We start from the raw sequence: 14,144 nt of genomic DNA on the forward strand, positions 1-14,144 counted from the left end.
TTTGTTTAAAAAAAAACTTTATTCTTTTAATTTTTATTTTTACTGATGGGGAATCAAGGCGGGAATTATGCAGAAAACCTTTTTGTATAAGAAAAAAAGTATGAAAATATTTTTGGCCATAATTTAGAAATAAACTGGTCTATAAAACTGAAATTAAGAATGTCCCCCCTCCCCCTGCCCCATTCCATCTGTTCAGGAAGAAAGGAATACAAAGAGTCTTTCAGCCTCTTGACAGCCTTAATAAACCACGGATGCGCCTGACAAGTGCTTGTATGAAACAATAGCGGGATCGAACTTTGGAGTATAATCCTTCAATATCCAGAAGCTTCTTTTGCAGTGATTCACCAAAGACATTAATGGCTTCAATCTGAAGCTAGAAGAAATGAAAAGGGCATTTCTTAAAATGGCAATGTAAAAGGAATTTCACAATTTAATACAGCTCAGAAATTTCTAAACCAATTTGGTTCTTTTGTATATATCAAGTTTATTTTACATTCACATTCATATCCCACATTTTCTACCCAATAATTAGTATTATGATAGGGTTGGGGGATGCGGTGGGGAATTTGGATTGGAAAGTGGATATCAACTATTTTTAACATCCATCAATTACATATAATGTATATTACTGTCTGGATCTCTGATTGTATCAGTTTGGGAACATTTTAAGTGCATTTGACATTAGCAGACTGGTTTATTTGCCTGGGTCAGTTAAGTGATTTGTCATTGGCCATTGGGAAAATATATGTCAGGTCGGATTTAACCACATTTTCCCGACTCCCAAGCCAACTCGGTCTAATATCTGCAAAGCTAGTCATTGTCACCAATTTTATCTAACTTTTCTGGGAATTAGGTGCACAAAAGACCAATTTGTCATATGTATAGATGTCTACAAATAAGGCACAGCAAATCAAACATATGTATTTGTTTGTTTATTAAGACTGCTTTAAGTATTGATTACAAATTCAATGCTTATTTATATTTATTCCTTATTTAGGCAACTGAGAAGTACAGAACAAGGACTAGAAAGGGAAAGATCTGAATTTAAATTTAAAATGGCTTTAGACATTTACTAGCTGTGTGATCCCAGGCAAAGCACTTAATCTCTGTCTGCTTCAGTTATTCTCCACCTCACAGGGTTGCTCTGAGAATCAAATGACATAGTATTTGTAAAAGTACTTAGCATCGTGTCTAGCTATGTGCCTAATACACAGTAGATGTTTAATAAATTCTTGTTCCACTTCTCCCCTTCCTTTAACTCTATATGTCAGATACTAACATAAAATCTACAATCCTACATATAGCCAAACTTCTAACTGATGTGACATCACAAATCTAGTCTGGCCAACCACATGCAAATAAGTCTCTAACTTACATAATTATAATCAGGTCTAGATTTCAGCATGGCAACTAAGACATGAATACAAAGCTTGGTCACCTCCTCTTGATCTTGAACTGCATCTTAATTTCAATAATACTGTCTCATTCAGCAATTACTTGAGTGGGTATGCACAAACACACATGTGTGATATGTGTGGAGTGTCTTGCTTGTGTGACTTGCCTGAGATACAACTAGTATGTTTCTAAGATAAAGCTTTAAACCCACTCTTTCAAATTTCACTGTCAGCCTTGTATTCATTAGGCCAGATTGCTTCTTATATATTTATATGGCATATCTAAAATTAAGCAAGAATACATAATAATAGTGTTGATCTTATAAAACAACTATAGTATTGTTACTATTTTGTCATCAAAGACTAGTTTTCAAGCAAGTCATAAAAAATTAGTAAGTACCTAAGATTTAAGTATGCTGTCAGCCCACTTAAAATGATTTAGTCTCTTCCCAATTTGACTATCTTATGAAATGTACCTTACCTGCTCTATATCATGCTGGCTCACTCGAGTCAACCCACTTCTGAAATCCAAATTTGTCTCTGAAGTGAAAGCATCTAGAAATAAAATAATTTTTATTTTTATTACAGAGTATACCTAGATATCAATTTATCCACATATACCTATTTGAATAAAGATTTTAGATACTATGATTTGTTACCCAAGAGATGAAACTTGCTTTGTACTTCTAGACCTACCTCTGTGAAAGCAAAAATGCACATGATAAAAGTGTCACTGATTATATTTCCAATTATTATAGAGAGCAGCGTCTAGAAAGCATTTTATTAGCCAGTCAGATGCCAAGGCCCTGTATGAATTTATATCCAGAGGTCTGTCCACAACTGAAGGATACAAACATAAAAGGTTCATGAATGGTCTTGAGTACAATACGGGAGTAGAGAAGGTCAGACCAAGTAAACTGGGCAAATGTTAGTTCAAGGATCTGGAGGTAGAATGCTGTAGTGGTACATACATTTTATTCATAAGCTAGCCACCTCCAAGCCAAGTGTGGCATGTAACTAGTCTTTGGCTACCCATTTGCCCAGAAGTCTGTGCTCTATATACCTCCCAGCCTAAGACAGAGACAAAAACTTGTCCGTTCCTCATTCTTCACTATGATTCTAAAGTACTCCAATGTAAAGTTAAAATTGTTACTTGCTGAAAGCCTGATCTAAGTGCCTATCACACAAATCAATTTCTTTTTAAACCGGGAAAAAAATCTGTTAAAAGGACAAAAAAAATCCAGTGATATAAAATATCTAGGAATCTATTTTGCCAAGATAAAAGCAGGCACTATATGAACACAATTACAAAATACTTTTCAGATAAATAAGACAGAACTAAAGAACTGGAGAAATGTTAGCTTGTGATATGATAATTCCACCAAAAAAAAAAAAATCACAATTGCCTTGTCAAAATACAAATCTCATTCTCTATAGGCATTTAAATTTTATTATGTAATAATGTAATAATTTACATGCAGAATAAGTCTTACCTTGTAACCTCCTACTTTTAAATGTAACTGTAGAAGCTAGTAGAGAATCTTGGGAATCAGTGGGAGTGCACCTTAACAGATAGTATTCTAAGTGGCGCCAAAAAATAAATAAGCAGGTCTCTATGATATCTACAAAAATGACCTCATGTCAAGGAAAACAATTTTATTAGTGATATTTTTTTAAAAAGGGATCTTCTGAGTCTAGTGTATGCTAGAGTACAAGCTTTTTAAAATATTACTGCTGCTGTAGATATGATGCAGTAGCACTATTCTCATGGTTTGGGGAGGGAGAAAAAAGTCACATATAATAAACAGTAAATGCACATAACACATATACACACATACATACATGATAAAGCATCTATTAGTTTTAATTGAAGAATAGGAAAGATTAAGTTTTTAAGATGACACAATGTTGAAAGTGGGAAAATGACTCATTTAGCTATTTTTGTTACTGAACAGTGGTTTGCGGTATTATCAGTGAGGGAGGGGTATCTTGCTTGGAGATCCCCAGATCTCCATAGGAGGACAGTCTTGTCCAAGGATAGACAAGTAGTAATATTAAGGAAGAAACAAGGAGTTACACATAGGTGCAAAGTAGCCTCACGGGAATCATAAGCATGGTTAGGGCTCTTTGTCCCTCAGATGCTTGTAACTTCCTATTTCTATTTCAGAAGACCAAACAATTTTTAATCAATTAATTAACACTATTAGTTTCAATATACTTAAGAAGCAATGAAAATATTTTTCTTGTTTGAGTAGTTTGGAGAAAGAAACAATGATAATTACAAGACTCTTACTTATATATAAAACTCTACTAAGCCCATTCAGAACAGCGAAAATAGTCCCATTATTTTGGGCCCTATTCAAACCACATCAGACATATATGTGTTCAGTCCTGGATACCATTTCTTAGGAGGATATATAAGCAAGCTACATTATATCCAGAGATCAGTTACTGAGATGAATCATGAGTAAACTTGAAGTGAAATATTCAATTTGTAATGGATATTAGGTGATAGAGGGGATAAAAGCACTGGGCTTGGAATCAGGAAGACAAGTTCCAATACAGATTCAGACACCAATTATTACCCTAGATAAGTCATTTAATCTCTGTTTACCTCAATTATAAAATGCACTTAACCTCTCAGGGCTATTGTAAGGATTTGTAAAGTGCATGGCACAGCATCTAGCACATAGAAGGGGCTTAAATTTAAGTCAAAGAAGATTTGCCTCATTCAGTTTCTCTAAAACTTTCGTTTTCTCAGTTTTTCTTTAAAAAAGCATAATGAAAACTTCAATGAAAGAGAATGATTTGTTTTTAACCTAAATGTAGAATTTTAGTTATCTCTATTAGATTTCATCTTATCTTCAGCAAATTGCTCAAGTCTCTTCTTTCAACCTAGTATTCTAATGAAATTCAGTCACTCAAGATGTTATCTAAACTTCTCCACTTCTGCATCATCTGTAGACTTGATAATCATACATTCTATTCTTTATCCAAGTCTGATACAAAATCTGATCATCATCTCATATGCCTGATAAATAATTACTTGAAGACAAGGACAAGGACACAAGTCAATACTCAATAGATTCAACTGTTTAAGCCAACTAGAAAAAAATCTGCACAATTACACAAACCAGATTACATGGTCTTAACATAATACTTCACTGTACCATAGTTACTCCCTCACAACAAAAGTTCAACAACCTGTTGATAGACTGATTGAACAGTGAATAAATAGTAGCTGTACTTCTTTAGCATACTTCTGAGTTGCTTGTTATGGTTCCAATTATGTATGACCAACTGACCTTATTGTCATTGATTATTGTCAAGGCCTTTTCAGGCCTTTAGTGCTATTTTGTGAAGAGGAAAGAAATAGAAGACAGATGGAAAGGAAGCTGTTAATCTTCTTAGCTGCAAAAAGATAGTTCCTAATAAACCAAAGGGTAGCATCATATGAACAATATCACCTTGACTTAATAATTTTAAGTAAGTAATTTTCATCTCAATGGGGTTGAAAACAAAACACACCAAAGGAAGGCTCCACATAATTTTCTTTGCAGAAAAAACCATGCTTTCAAATTAAAAATTAAAAATTTTAACTTCTCTCCTATACTCACCTGGAGAAAAACACATTAAATGTGTAAAATCATACATCTGGTCCCCCCTGAAAAAGGTCTTTTTGAATAGCATGGTCTTCAGGAAGAGAAAATCACCCAGCACAAGACAGAAGTTGTTGGAAAGAGATGGAAGGAACTGTAGTTTCACTCTTACCCTGATAAAAAAACAACTGTTTTTTCAAGTGAAAGAAAAAGAATAATTCTGGCTGCAAAGAGAAAGATCAATATCTAAAAAAAGAATTTAAGAGAGAAAGAGAAAAGGGCAGGCTTACTTGCAACCCTCATCAACAGATAACTGTGAAGATCCCAGTTGGCCTTGCCCTCACCCCACAGACAAGCAAGAGTCAGTTAACAAATCATGGCTGTGGGAGGATGTCTTCCTAGCTTCCCTCAACATTCTTCCCAATACTTGAAACTTTATTCTGAGATAAGCAGGGTCTAGATGCTTTGACACTCCCTGTAGGATTACTGAATACATTTTAGTGGGAAACTCATAATATACTAAGTTGAAAGGTTTTAAGAAAATACTTTGGTTTTGAAATATTAATATGCACAAACATCAATCATCAAAGACCTGTAGCTGGTGGACTTCCTCTCCCAGGGTGTGTTACAAACCATAAATAAGAAGGCTAAAAATCTGAGGCCCAAGGAAGTGATTGTGTCCAAGGTCCCCCAGCTAGTAAGGTTTAAAGGCAAAATGTGAACTCTGATATTCCAGAATACACAGCCAATGTACTATCCATTACATCGTAATGTCCCTCACGTAGAGAATGAATCAGAAAAAAACAAAACCCTAATCACTTTCAATTCAATTAAGTTGCTGTGGTGTACAGTGAGAGAGTGGCATATCAGCAGGTTTACTTCCAAGGCTTGCCAATTATTTGATTAAGGATACAAGAACAAAGGGAGAGCAGTTTGGCTCGATTGTTGATCAACTTCACCAAACGCCGTCTCCCCAAGATGTACTTCTGGGACGTGGAGATTTTATCAACTCCAGCTGGCATTACTGATTGGCACAACTGCAAAGAGAAACATCATGAAGTATATAATACAAATTTGGAAAATATTCATGGCATATTCAGTAGATGCAAAGTAGTGCTTGTGGCACTAAAATGTTACAAGCAAAAGACAGCACCATAAACTTAAACAATATGGTCACTAGGATCATTGGTTCCTGCCTTTAGTGCTGATAACTGCTCATTGCTTTTCACCAACTTGAAACTATTTTGACACTTTATATCTAAAATAATTCTAAATGGGGTGGTTGGTTGTTTTCACTTTTTCTACCACTTGAATTTATTGATTTCTTCCCAGATAATTGATGTGTAGCTTGTTGTATCACCTGGCTCTTTATTTATAAATAAACAACACAAACACAAATATCCAAACCTTAGCTACCAAGTAGCACTGGCTTCAAAGTTACTCAACCAAGAACTATATCCGATTTCCAACAGCAATTAACAAATTAGCACAAGTATCTATACTAAACTGATATTGAAAGAATATTCATACTGATAAGATCACAGATCCATTGAAACATATAAACCAGCCTCATTTGGAAATTTTTACTATATCAAAATTGTTTGATAAGGCTGATAAATTACTGATTATTGACTGATTAGTAGACTAATTCAGACTAATATCCTAAGTAAAGAGGACTAAGAAGCTCAACTAAAGAAATCAGCAAAGTATGACAAAACCCCCTAAACAATAAAGAGGAAATATTGTTATTGAAATTGATTTTTAATTTTAATTAATTCTTAAGTTCAAAACTTTAATAAATTTCTACTGATATTTTTATAGGATACACACTAATTAGTAATCCATATTTGAACAAGTTTAGGTTAATGGCCTTAATATTAAGGCCAATTCTTCAATCCTTTCAACAGTGTGGAATGTATTATTAATATAATGTATAATATGTATAATTAGGTACCTAACAGTAGGCTATCCAAAGTAGACATTTAAATGTTTACTCAGAAAGAATGTGACCATGATGGGAGATGATGATCAAGGAGGGAAATCTCACCTTCTCAACTTTAAAAATGATACAGTTTCAAATGACAGTAAAAATCTAAGCTATTATCATCTCAGAGCTGCTGAGGTAGAGATGGAATGCATCTAATGGTATTTTGGTCAAAAAACAGCTACAATGACTAATCCTGCACAACATTTTGGTGTCAGTCTTTGCACCCATTGTAAGTAATCCCTCTTTGATGGTTATAATAAGCTCTGTGTCTCCTGATTCAAGTATGCTACTATCACCACCACTCCAACTCTTTCTATCTCCCTCTACACACACACACACACACACACACGAAAAACTCATCATTATTATTATTACTAAATTATAATGCTTTATGGTATCATTTAACTTTTTGTGTCAGTATGTTAGGAGCTCAGGACTCTGTCATATACATATGGGCACGTGGTATATATTTGCTAAAATGAATTATGAATTATTTTCTACAACATTATAAGATGATATTTAATGATTAATGCCTTTGGCAGAAAAAAAAGAACCCATAAGCAAAATGTATATTTTCTTAAGATATTCTATTTAACTGTAAGCACTTTAATGAAAATAATGAAGGCACATGGGAAGCTTACCTAAAAAAATCACCTTTAAAGGAAAGGCAGCTACCTAAAAATCCTAATTTCCTCAACAAAGATTTTAGACTACAAGTTACTAAAAATATCAAAAACACAATTTCCCATAGATTAACAGGTGGATTCCATAAAATGTTCCAAATAGCACAATTTATTAAAGATCTAATCGTGTGAGAGTGAATCTATAAGCTGCACACAAGAACCAGTCTCCTCATTTTAAAGTCACTCCCCTTCTATCATATTTGTTATCATGATATTATCATCAATTATAGTTAAGAACAATACTTTTCTTTAGCAAGAAAACTTTTCCTCAATTTCTTTTTTCCCAGTAACACTAGGCAGTTTATTATAAAATACACACCTCTTTTATCTCATCTGGGGGAAGCTGTTCTATATTTTGTAGTTTGTTGACATTCTGTCGATGACTGTCATAATAAGTGAAGAAATCATTAGCACTTTGTTTCAGCAAGTAGACAATAATGCCTAAGCCAGGCAGACGCCAATACGGAACTACTGGAGCTTGAGTGTCTAAGTAGAAATGACAAAATAGAATATTTAACCTACAATTATATCAGTACACTAATCAGAATCTATAATAACCAATATCATCACATGAGAAACTCCATCAAAATGAAGAGGTGCCATATTAAAAAGACAGTTACTATATTCCTACTGACAAATGTGCTTACTTATATCACTAAAAACAATTAAAGTAGGGCAACCAATATGGGAACTAAAAATCATGTTATATCACAATAAAGCTGATATTTATATTGTACTTTGTATTTTTTTTTTTGCAGTTTTTCAAACAAGTTAAAATGTATCATTTAAACTTCACAAAAATCCTTCAAAGAAAGGTATCAAGAAAGAAGGAATTACTGTCCTCATTTTATAGATGAAAAGATTGAGATTGTTGTCTATGACCCCACAGCTACTAAGAATTAAAGCAGGCTTCCAAATCCAAATCTAATGTTCTTTCTACTCTACTATAATGTTCTCACTAGAAATTACGTTTTAGAGAAGATAACATTGGGAATATGAAAGTTGTCTTCAAATATCTGAAGGGATGTCCTATAGAAGAGGAATTATACTTGCTTTCCTTGACTAACAGGTAGAAACAGGATCAATGGATAAAAGTTAAATAGAGGAAAATTTAGAGTCAATATAAAAGGCACTGAATTTTTTACATTAAGGGTCTTCAAGCTGTAACTAGATTTACCTCTTGTCAGGAATATTGTAGAATTCACGTACAGACTGGGCTAGATGCTCTCTAATATACCTTCTAATACACCCAAGATTCTAGAAATCTGTGCTGGATTCATGTCTAATTTTCTCATTCAGGTTTAATATAAAGTTGTTCTTTACTTTTTGTTTATATTACTTCATTTTGGGGAGGAAGAGAAAGGCCATTTTGTTCCCAATGGCTAAAAAATACTGTATTAAGTATAGGCAAATTATCATCGTTAGAAAACAGTTCCATTTTATCCAACTTGAAAGTAAATAGCTGTGGCAATGCGGTAAATAAAAAATTAAACAAATCCCTACTATATGCTAGTCATTTAACTTTATTAAAAAAAAAAAACCTTGTGAAGTTATAATCCTCATTTTACAGTAGAGGAAACTGAGGCAAACATGTCACATAGCTAAGAACCTACAAACTTATCATAAAAAAAAATCTGCAGTTCACTATTAAGAAACTGGTGACAATCTTTTTCATTTGACAGATTTAATATTAATCCAAATTAATTTCATTCTTTGGTTTCAATAAAGAGGAATAAAGATAAAGGATAATCAAAAGCATAATAAATCCTTAAATCAAAAATTGATTTAGTTATGGGTTTGGAATGGAAATTTTTTTTTAATCTTACTTAATTTATTGAGGATTTGTTTTGTTTACTTCCTCAAAGACCAAGTAGAATAAATGTCAGTCCTGTAGATGAAACCCCAATGAGTATACACACAATTTTTAGCTCTGGTCTCCATTCTTCAGAAGAGTTTGGTAAACAAAATCTTTTTAATGGAGGTAAACAAAATCTTTTTAATGGAGATTTTTCCACCCTTTCAGGAAAAACCTTTCAAAGTCTGCTTATAATTTATTACAAAGGGAAAATTCATGTTTCAGTTAATAATCTATTCCTTTTCCCTCTAATAATGCAATAAGTTCAATTCTTTTTCTTTTCACCAGATAAAAACTGGCTTTTTAATTATTATAATAGAATAGACACGATAAGCATCTCAGGAGTGAATTGTAGGCAGTAGTGAACCCCACTTTCTTTTTTCCAAGGTGAAAAGCAGTTGTTTTCTAAGTTAGGGTTTGTATTCATAGAAGTACAGTTTTGGTTTGAAGATTCATTTTCATTTTTCTTATCCTTTTGTTTGTGAGAAATTTACTCTTCTTCTTGAAACTAGAGGATGAAACAGGAATTATTTTGAATTAGATTTAATTTGAGTATTAAATCTGTCAAATGACAAAAATTGTCACCAGTTTCGATACAATGAACCAGCAAATTTTTTTTGTTTGTAGATTATTAGTTATATGACCTATTTGCTTCAGTTTCCTCAGTTCTAAAATGAGGATAATAATAACTATTGTAGCTCTAGTGGAAACAGCTAGTCTTAAAGCAGAAAGGCCCATGTTCAACTTCTCAACACACACTGACCCCTATTTGTGACCCTAAGCCACTTAGCCTCTAGATGTTCTGTCAGAGAATTCTGGTTTTCATTGGAGCGAGTTTCCTTACTTGGGAATTTCTCATACCAAAGAAATTACAAGTCCAGTTCCTACCTCAATATAAGGTAACAATAAGCATTGTTCTCAATTTTATGAGAACGAAAAGAAACAAGATCGTAGGATGAAGAATTACCAAACCAAGATATATACATTACACATCAATTCCAAATAATTTAAGTACAACTCCCTGCAGAAGTATCTAGAGGGAGAATAAAGCAATTCAAGTCATGGCACCAACTCAAGTCAGTGAATACAATAATTTTTATTTCAGGTAAAGTGACCTGGATCTTCCACAGGGCATAAGAGACTTCTTCAGCCTTCCATTTATTTGATTTAGAAATTGAATCACAGAACTTCAGAAGTAATCTGTACAACACTTTCAAGTTATGAATAACAGAGACCCTGAGAAAGTGACTTGCCTAAGATCACACTTCTAACTAGTGGAAGAATCAAGGCTAACATCTCACAAGTTTTACAACAAGCAAATAAAACTAGGAATGCTTCAAATGAATCACTGGATAATGGCACAGCTAATGATCTTGCCAGTTACCAAAGAGTAGCCAATTCACTGTAATTAGCTTAATTCATACATGGTAGGGGAAGGTGAGAATGGCTTAAGATTAGAAAAGCCTATCGATGCATACTATCTTCCAATGGAATTTTTGAGTTATCTCATTCAGTATCTCACTAATTATTTGTTAACATAGATGAGAAAACCCAAATGTTTTAGGAATCAAGATAAAATTGCATAAACAAAATTCCAAGAGTTGCTACTGATTTTTTCTTCTTCCACTTAATGAAATGGAAGATGTCTAGAACACACCCTGAGACAGCAGTGTAACCCCACACACAAAACTTCACCACACCGAAATCCCTGCTTGGATCACCAGCATGTCAAATGCGTAGTCAAGGTATGAGAGGCAACATTGACTTTAATCACCATAAAAAATTTGAGAGGACAAATTATGAAAAGCTAAAAAAAATTTTAATAACTGGATTAGTTTAACATATGGATAGCTTTTATGGATTGAACCTGTTTCTCCCCAGTCAGATCAAAGACCAGCTCTTATCCTATGCCCAAGAAATACATGAATTGCATCTATTTCCATGTATATTCCTAAACCTCACCACACCAGGATCTGTTTAACCTTCTTCTGTCAATAAAAAGTTTTTTAAAAATTTAAAAATTAAAAAAAAAAACCTTCTAACTAATAAATATTTTTTTAAAATTTTTGCCAATATCTCTTAAATGGGATAAATAAGATCCTGGAATCCACAAATCCAAGACTATTATGTTTTCTCCTTTTTATTCTAATTCATCTACACAATTTTAATTTGAAAGGCAATTGTATTTATGATTACTTCAGTATAGTCTCTTACAGTAAGAAATATTCAGAATATACTTAAAGAGTTCTTTATCTCACTCATTAAAATAAAAATAGAACTTTCTTGTAACAATTTAAAGAAATTCAAGTTTCCAAATTTATTTAAAAAGATTAATAATTCCCACCTTGTCGTCCCTCTCTGTTAATGGTTTCAGAAAGACTGGGGGTGAAGAGACACACTGCATGCTGAAATGTTGGAGAACTCTGTAACATGAGTGACTGACAATATTCCATGACGTTGGCACAAATCTAGAGTGGAGGAATAGTAGGCCTTAATAAGTATTACACAAAACAAAACCAAGACACATTATCAGCAAAATCCAATCTCAAAAGATAATATTATTACCATTTAATTTCCCAAACTATTTCAAATTATATGATTCCCAATTCAAAGAATACTTCCAAAATCCTTACTTCTCTTACCTGTTGCATAGCCAGTTCAATCTCATCTCTTTTGTTCATTCTATCACCATCCACACCATCTTGAAACTTAAATTGGCGTAGTCTGTCTGAACCACCAAAGCGACTTAGTAGTCCTAAGCATTGGCGCTTTAAAAAAATAAAAAGGGAATAAAAAAATTCCAGTTGACATTATCATGAATAACACAAGGTAGTGTAGAAAAGGATTCATGTAGAATTGAGCACTAATGTTGCAAATTTAAAGGGGAGGTGAGGGAAACAGGAGTGCAATTCAGACATAAGAAACAGCCAGTACAAAAAGGCAAGATGGGAGAAATAGCAGACAGCTAGTCTGGCCCCTCCACAGAACAAGACTGGAAAAGTAGGGAAGGGACGAGTTGAAGACAGCTTTAAGAACCAAAAAGATATTTATATTTGATGCCTAGAGGTATAGAGTGATGTGGCTGGACTGGGATGTGGGCAGCTATGTGGAGGATAGATTTAAGAGACAAGGAGAACAAGTAGGAGGCCATTGCAATAGTTCAAATGAGAGAGAGAGAGATGAGGAGACCAAACAATTCTAACCACAAGTTATCAATATGGCTAATCTACATATATAAAATGAATTGCCACATATAGGCAGCAAGTTTCTTAACCTCTGCTTGCTTCAGTTTCCTCAAGTGTAAAATGAGAATAATACAGCACCTTCCTCACTCAAGATTATTTTAGGAATGAAATAATATTCTTTGCACAGTGCATGGTACTTAGAGGTACTATAAGTGCCAATTACTACTATTATTAATTTCCTACTTTGCCAAAATTAACAAGGACTTTCAAATTTTAAGAAGTCTATTTTAAGGCCCTAATGTGTGATTCTTACAGATTTTATAACTAACATTCTTACTGCTTACCTAATGACACATTAAATAAGCAAATGCCTTCCCTTTATTCTCATAACAAATGCATTTTAGTTAAGCAAACATATGAGTTGCTGGGTATTGGGGAGTAGAAATAAAGGGCAGGAAATAAACTGCCACCTGAGTAAAATCTATACCTGAGTAAAAAAAAACAAAAAAGCCTAAAAGTCAAACTACCATAATCAATTGTACAAATATATTTGCTTTTCAAATATGTCTAAGTGAAAGAGAAAAATCAGCTGCTATACATACCAAAAGTACAAAAATACATTTTTGATAAAAATAACTACACCCTCAAACCCAAAGTAAAAATTGGTATTTAATAGAAAACTAGTTTTACTCATTATTTATTTAAGGAAGTTATTTCAAGATAAAATAATTTAAAAGACATGGCTACATTTTACAAGTGAAGAGATGCCAATTCTTTAAAAGGGAGCGAGAGTAGTAAGACTATGTATATATGAAGTAAAGCAGCTGTTGTCAGATACAAGCAGTGTATCTGTTTTAACTATTTTTCTTTTTTTTATTTAAATTTTCTTTTCAAATGACAATATGAATTCTCTCTTCCACTTCCCCCTACCTAATGAAAAAAGAAAAAAAGGTACAAATATGTACAGTCAAAACAAATTTCAGATATTAGCCACATCTGAAAAAAACTATTTCATTATACTCTGAATCCATATATTTTCCCCAGATTTCTCTGAAACTTCACTTCCATCATTTTTTATATCACAACAGTATTTTCACCAACCTAACAAGGGATTACAGAAATGGTAAATAATGGTCCCTTCTTATCATTCTTTGACTTCTTTGAAGTATACACCTAAGAATGATATCACTAGGTCAAAGGTTACAATGGGGACATAATTCCAAATTGCTTTCAAGAATGGACCAGTTCATAGAAGCAACAATGTTGTACTAACATGCCTTTTTGTTCACAGCCCCTCTGGGATTGTTATATTCCATTTTTGTCCATTTTATGGGTACTTGTTGCATTTAGCTATATTTCTTCCCTATAAGAATGGGTTCTATTTCTTGAAGGAAGCAGAATGACTAAGTAACAATGTTTTTTAAAAGATTATTAATAAAAC

At 33.2% G+C, this 14,144-nt stretch overlaps 1 protein-coding gene across 1 annotated transcript in view; it reads right to left on the reverse strand.

Moving 5' to 3' along the window:
- Nucleotides 1-14,144, reverse strand: part of NUP205 (nucleoporin 205) — an 81,380-nt gene continuing 67,236 nt past the window's right edge. The window contains exons 37-43 of the mRNA XM_051963347.1: nt 12,161-12,286; nt 11,863-11,986; nt 7,983-8,149; nt 5,907-6,030; nt 2,888-3,016; nt 1,876-1,949; nt 1-373 (exon numbers count right to left, since the gene is read on the reverse strand). Coding sequence (XP_051819307.1) covers nt 221-373; nt 1,876-1,949; nt 2,888-3,016; nt 5,907-6,030; nt 7,983-8,149; nt 11,863-11,986; nt 12,161-12,286 — 897 coding nt within the window. The 3' untranslated portion in view covers nt 1-220. The remainder of the gene's footprint in view (nt 374-1,875; nt 1,950-2,887; nt 3,017-5,906; nt 6,031-7,982; nt 8,150-11,862; nt 11,987-12,160; nt 12,287-14,144) is intronic.

Source organism: Antechinus flavipes, chromosome 5 (assembly GCF_016432865.1).
Source record: "Antechinus flavipes isolate AdamAnt ecotype Samford, QLD, Australia chromosome 5, AdamAnt_v2, whole genome shotgun sequence".
Taxonomy (NCBI): domain Eukaryota; kingdom Metazoa; phylum Chordata; class Mammalia; order Dasyuromorphia; family Dasyuridae; genus Antechinus; species Antechinus flavipes.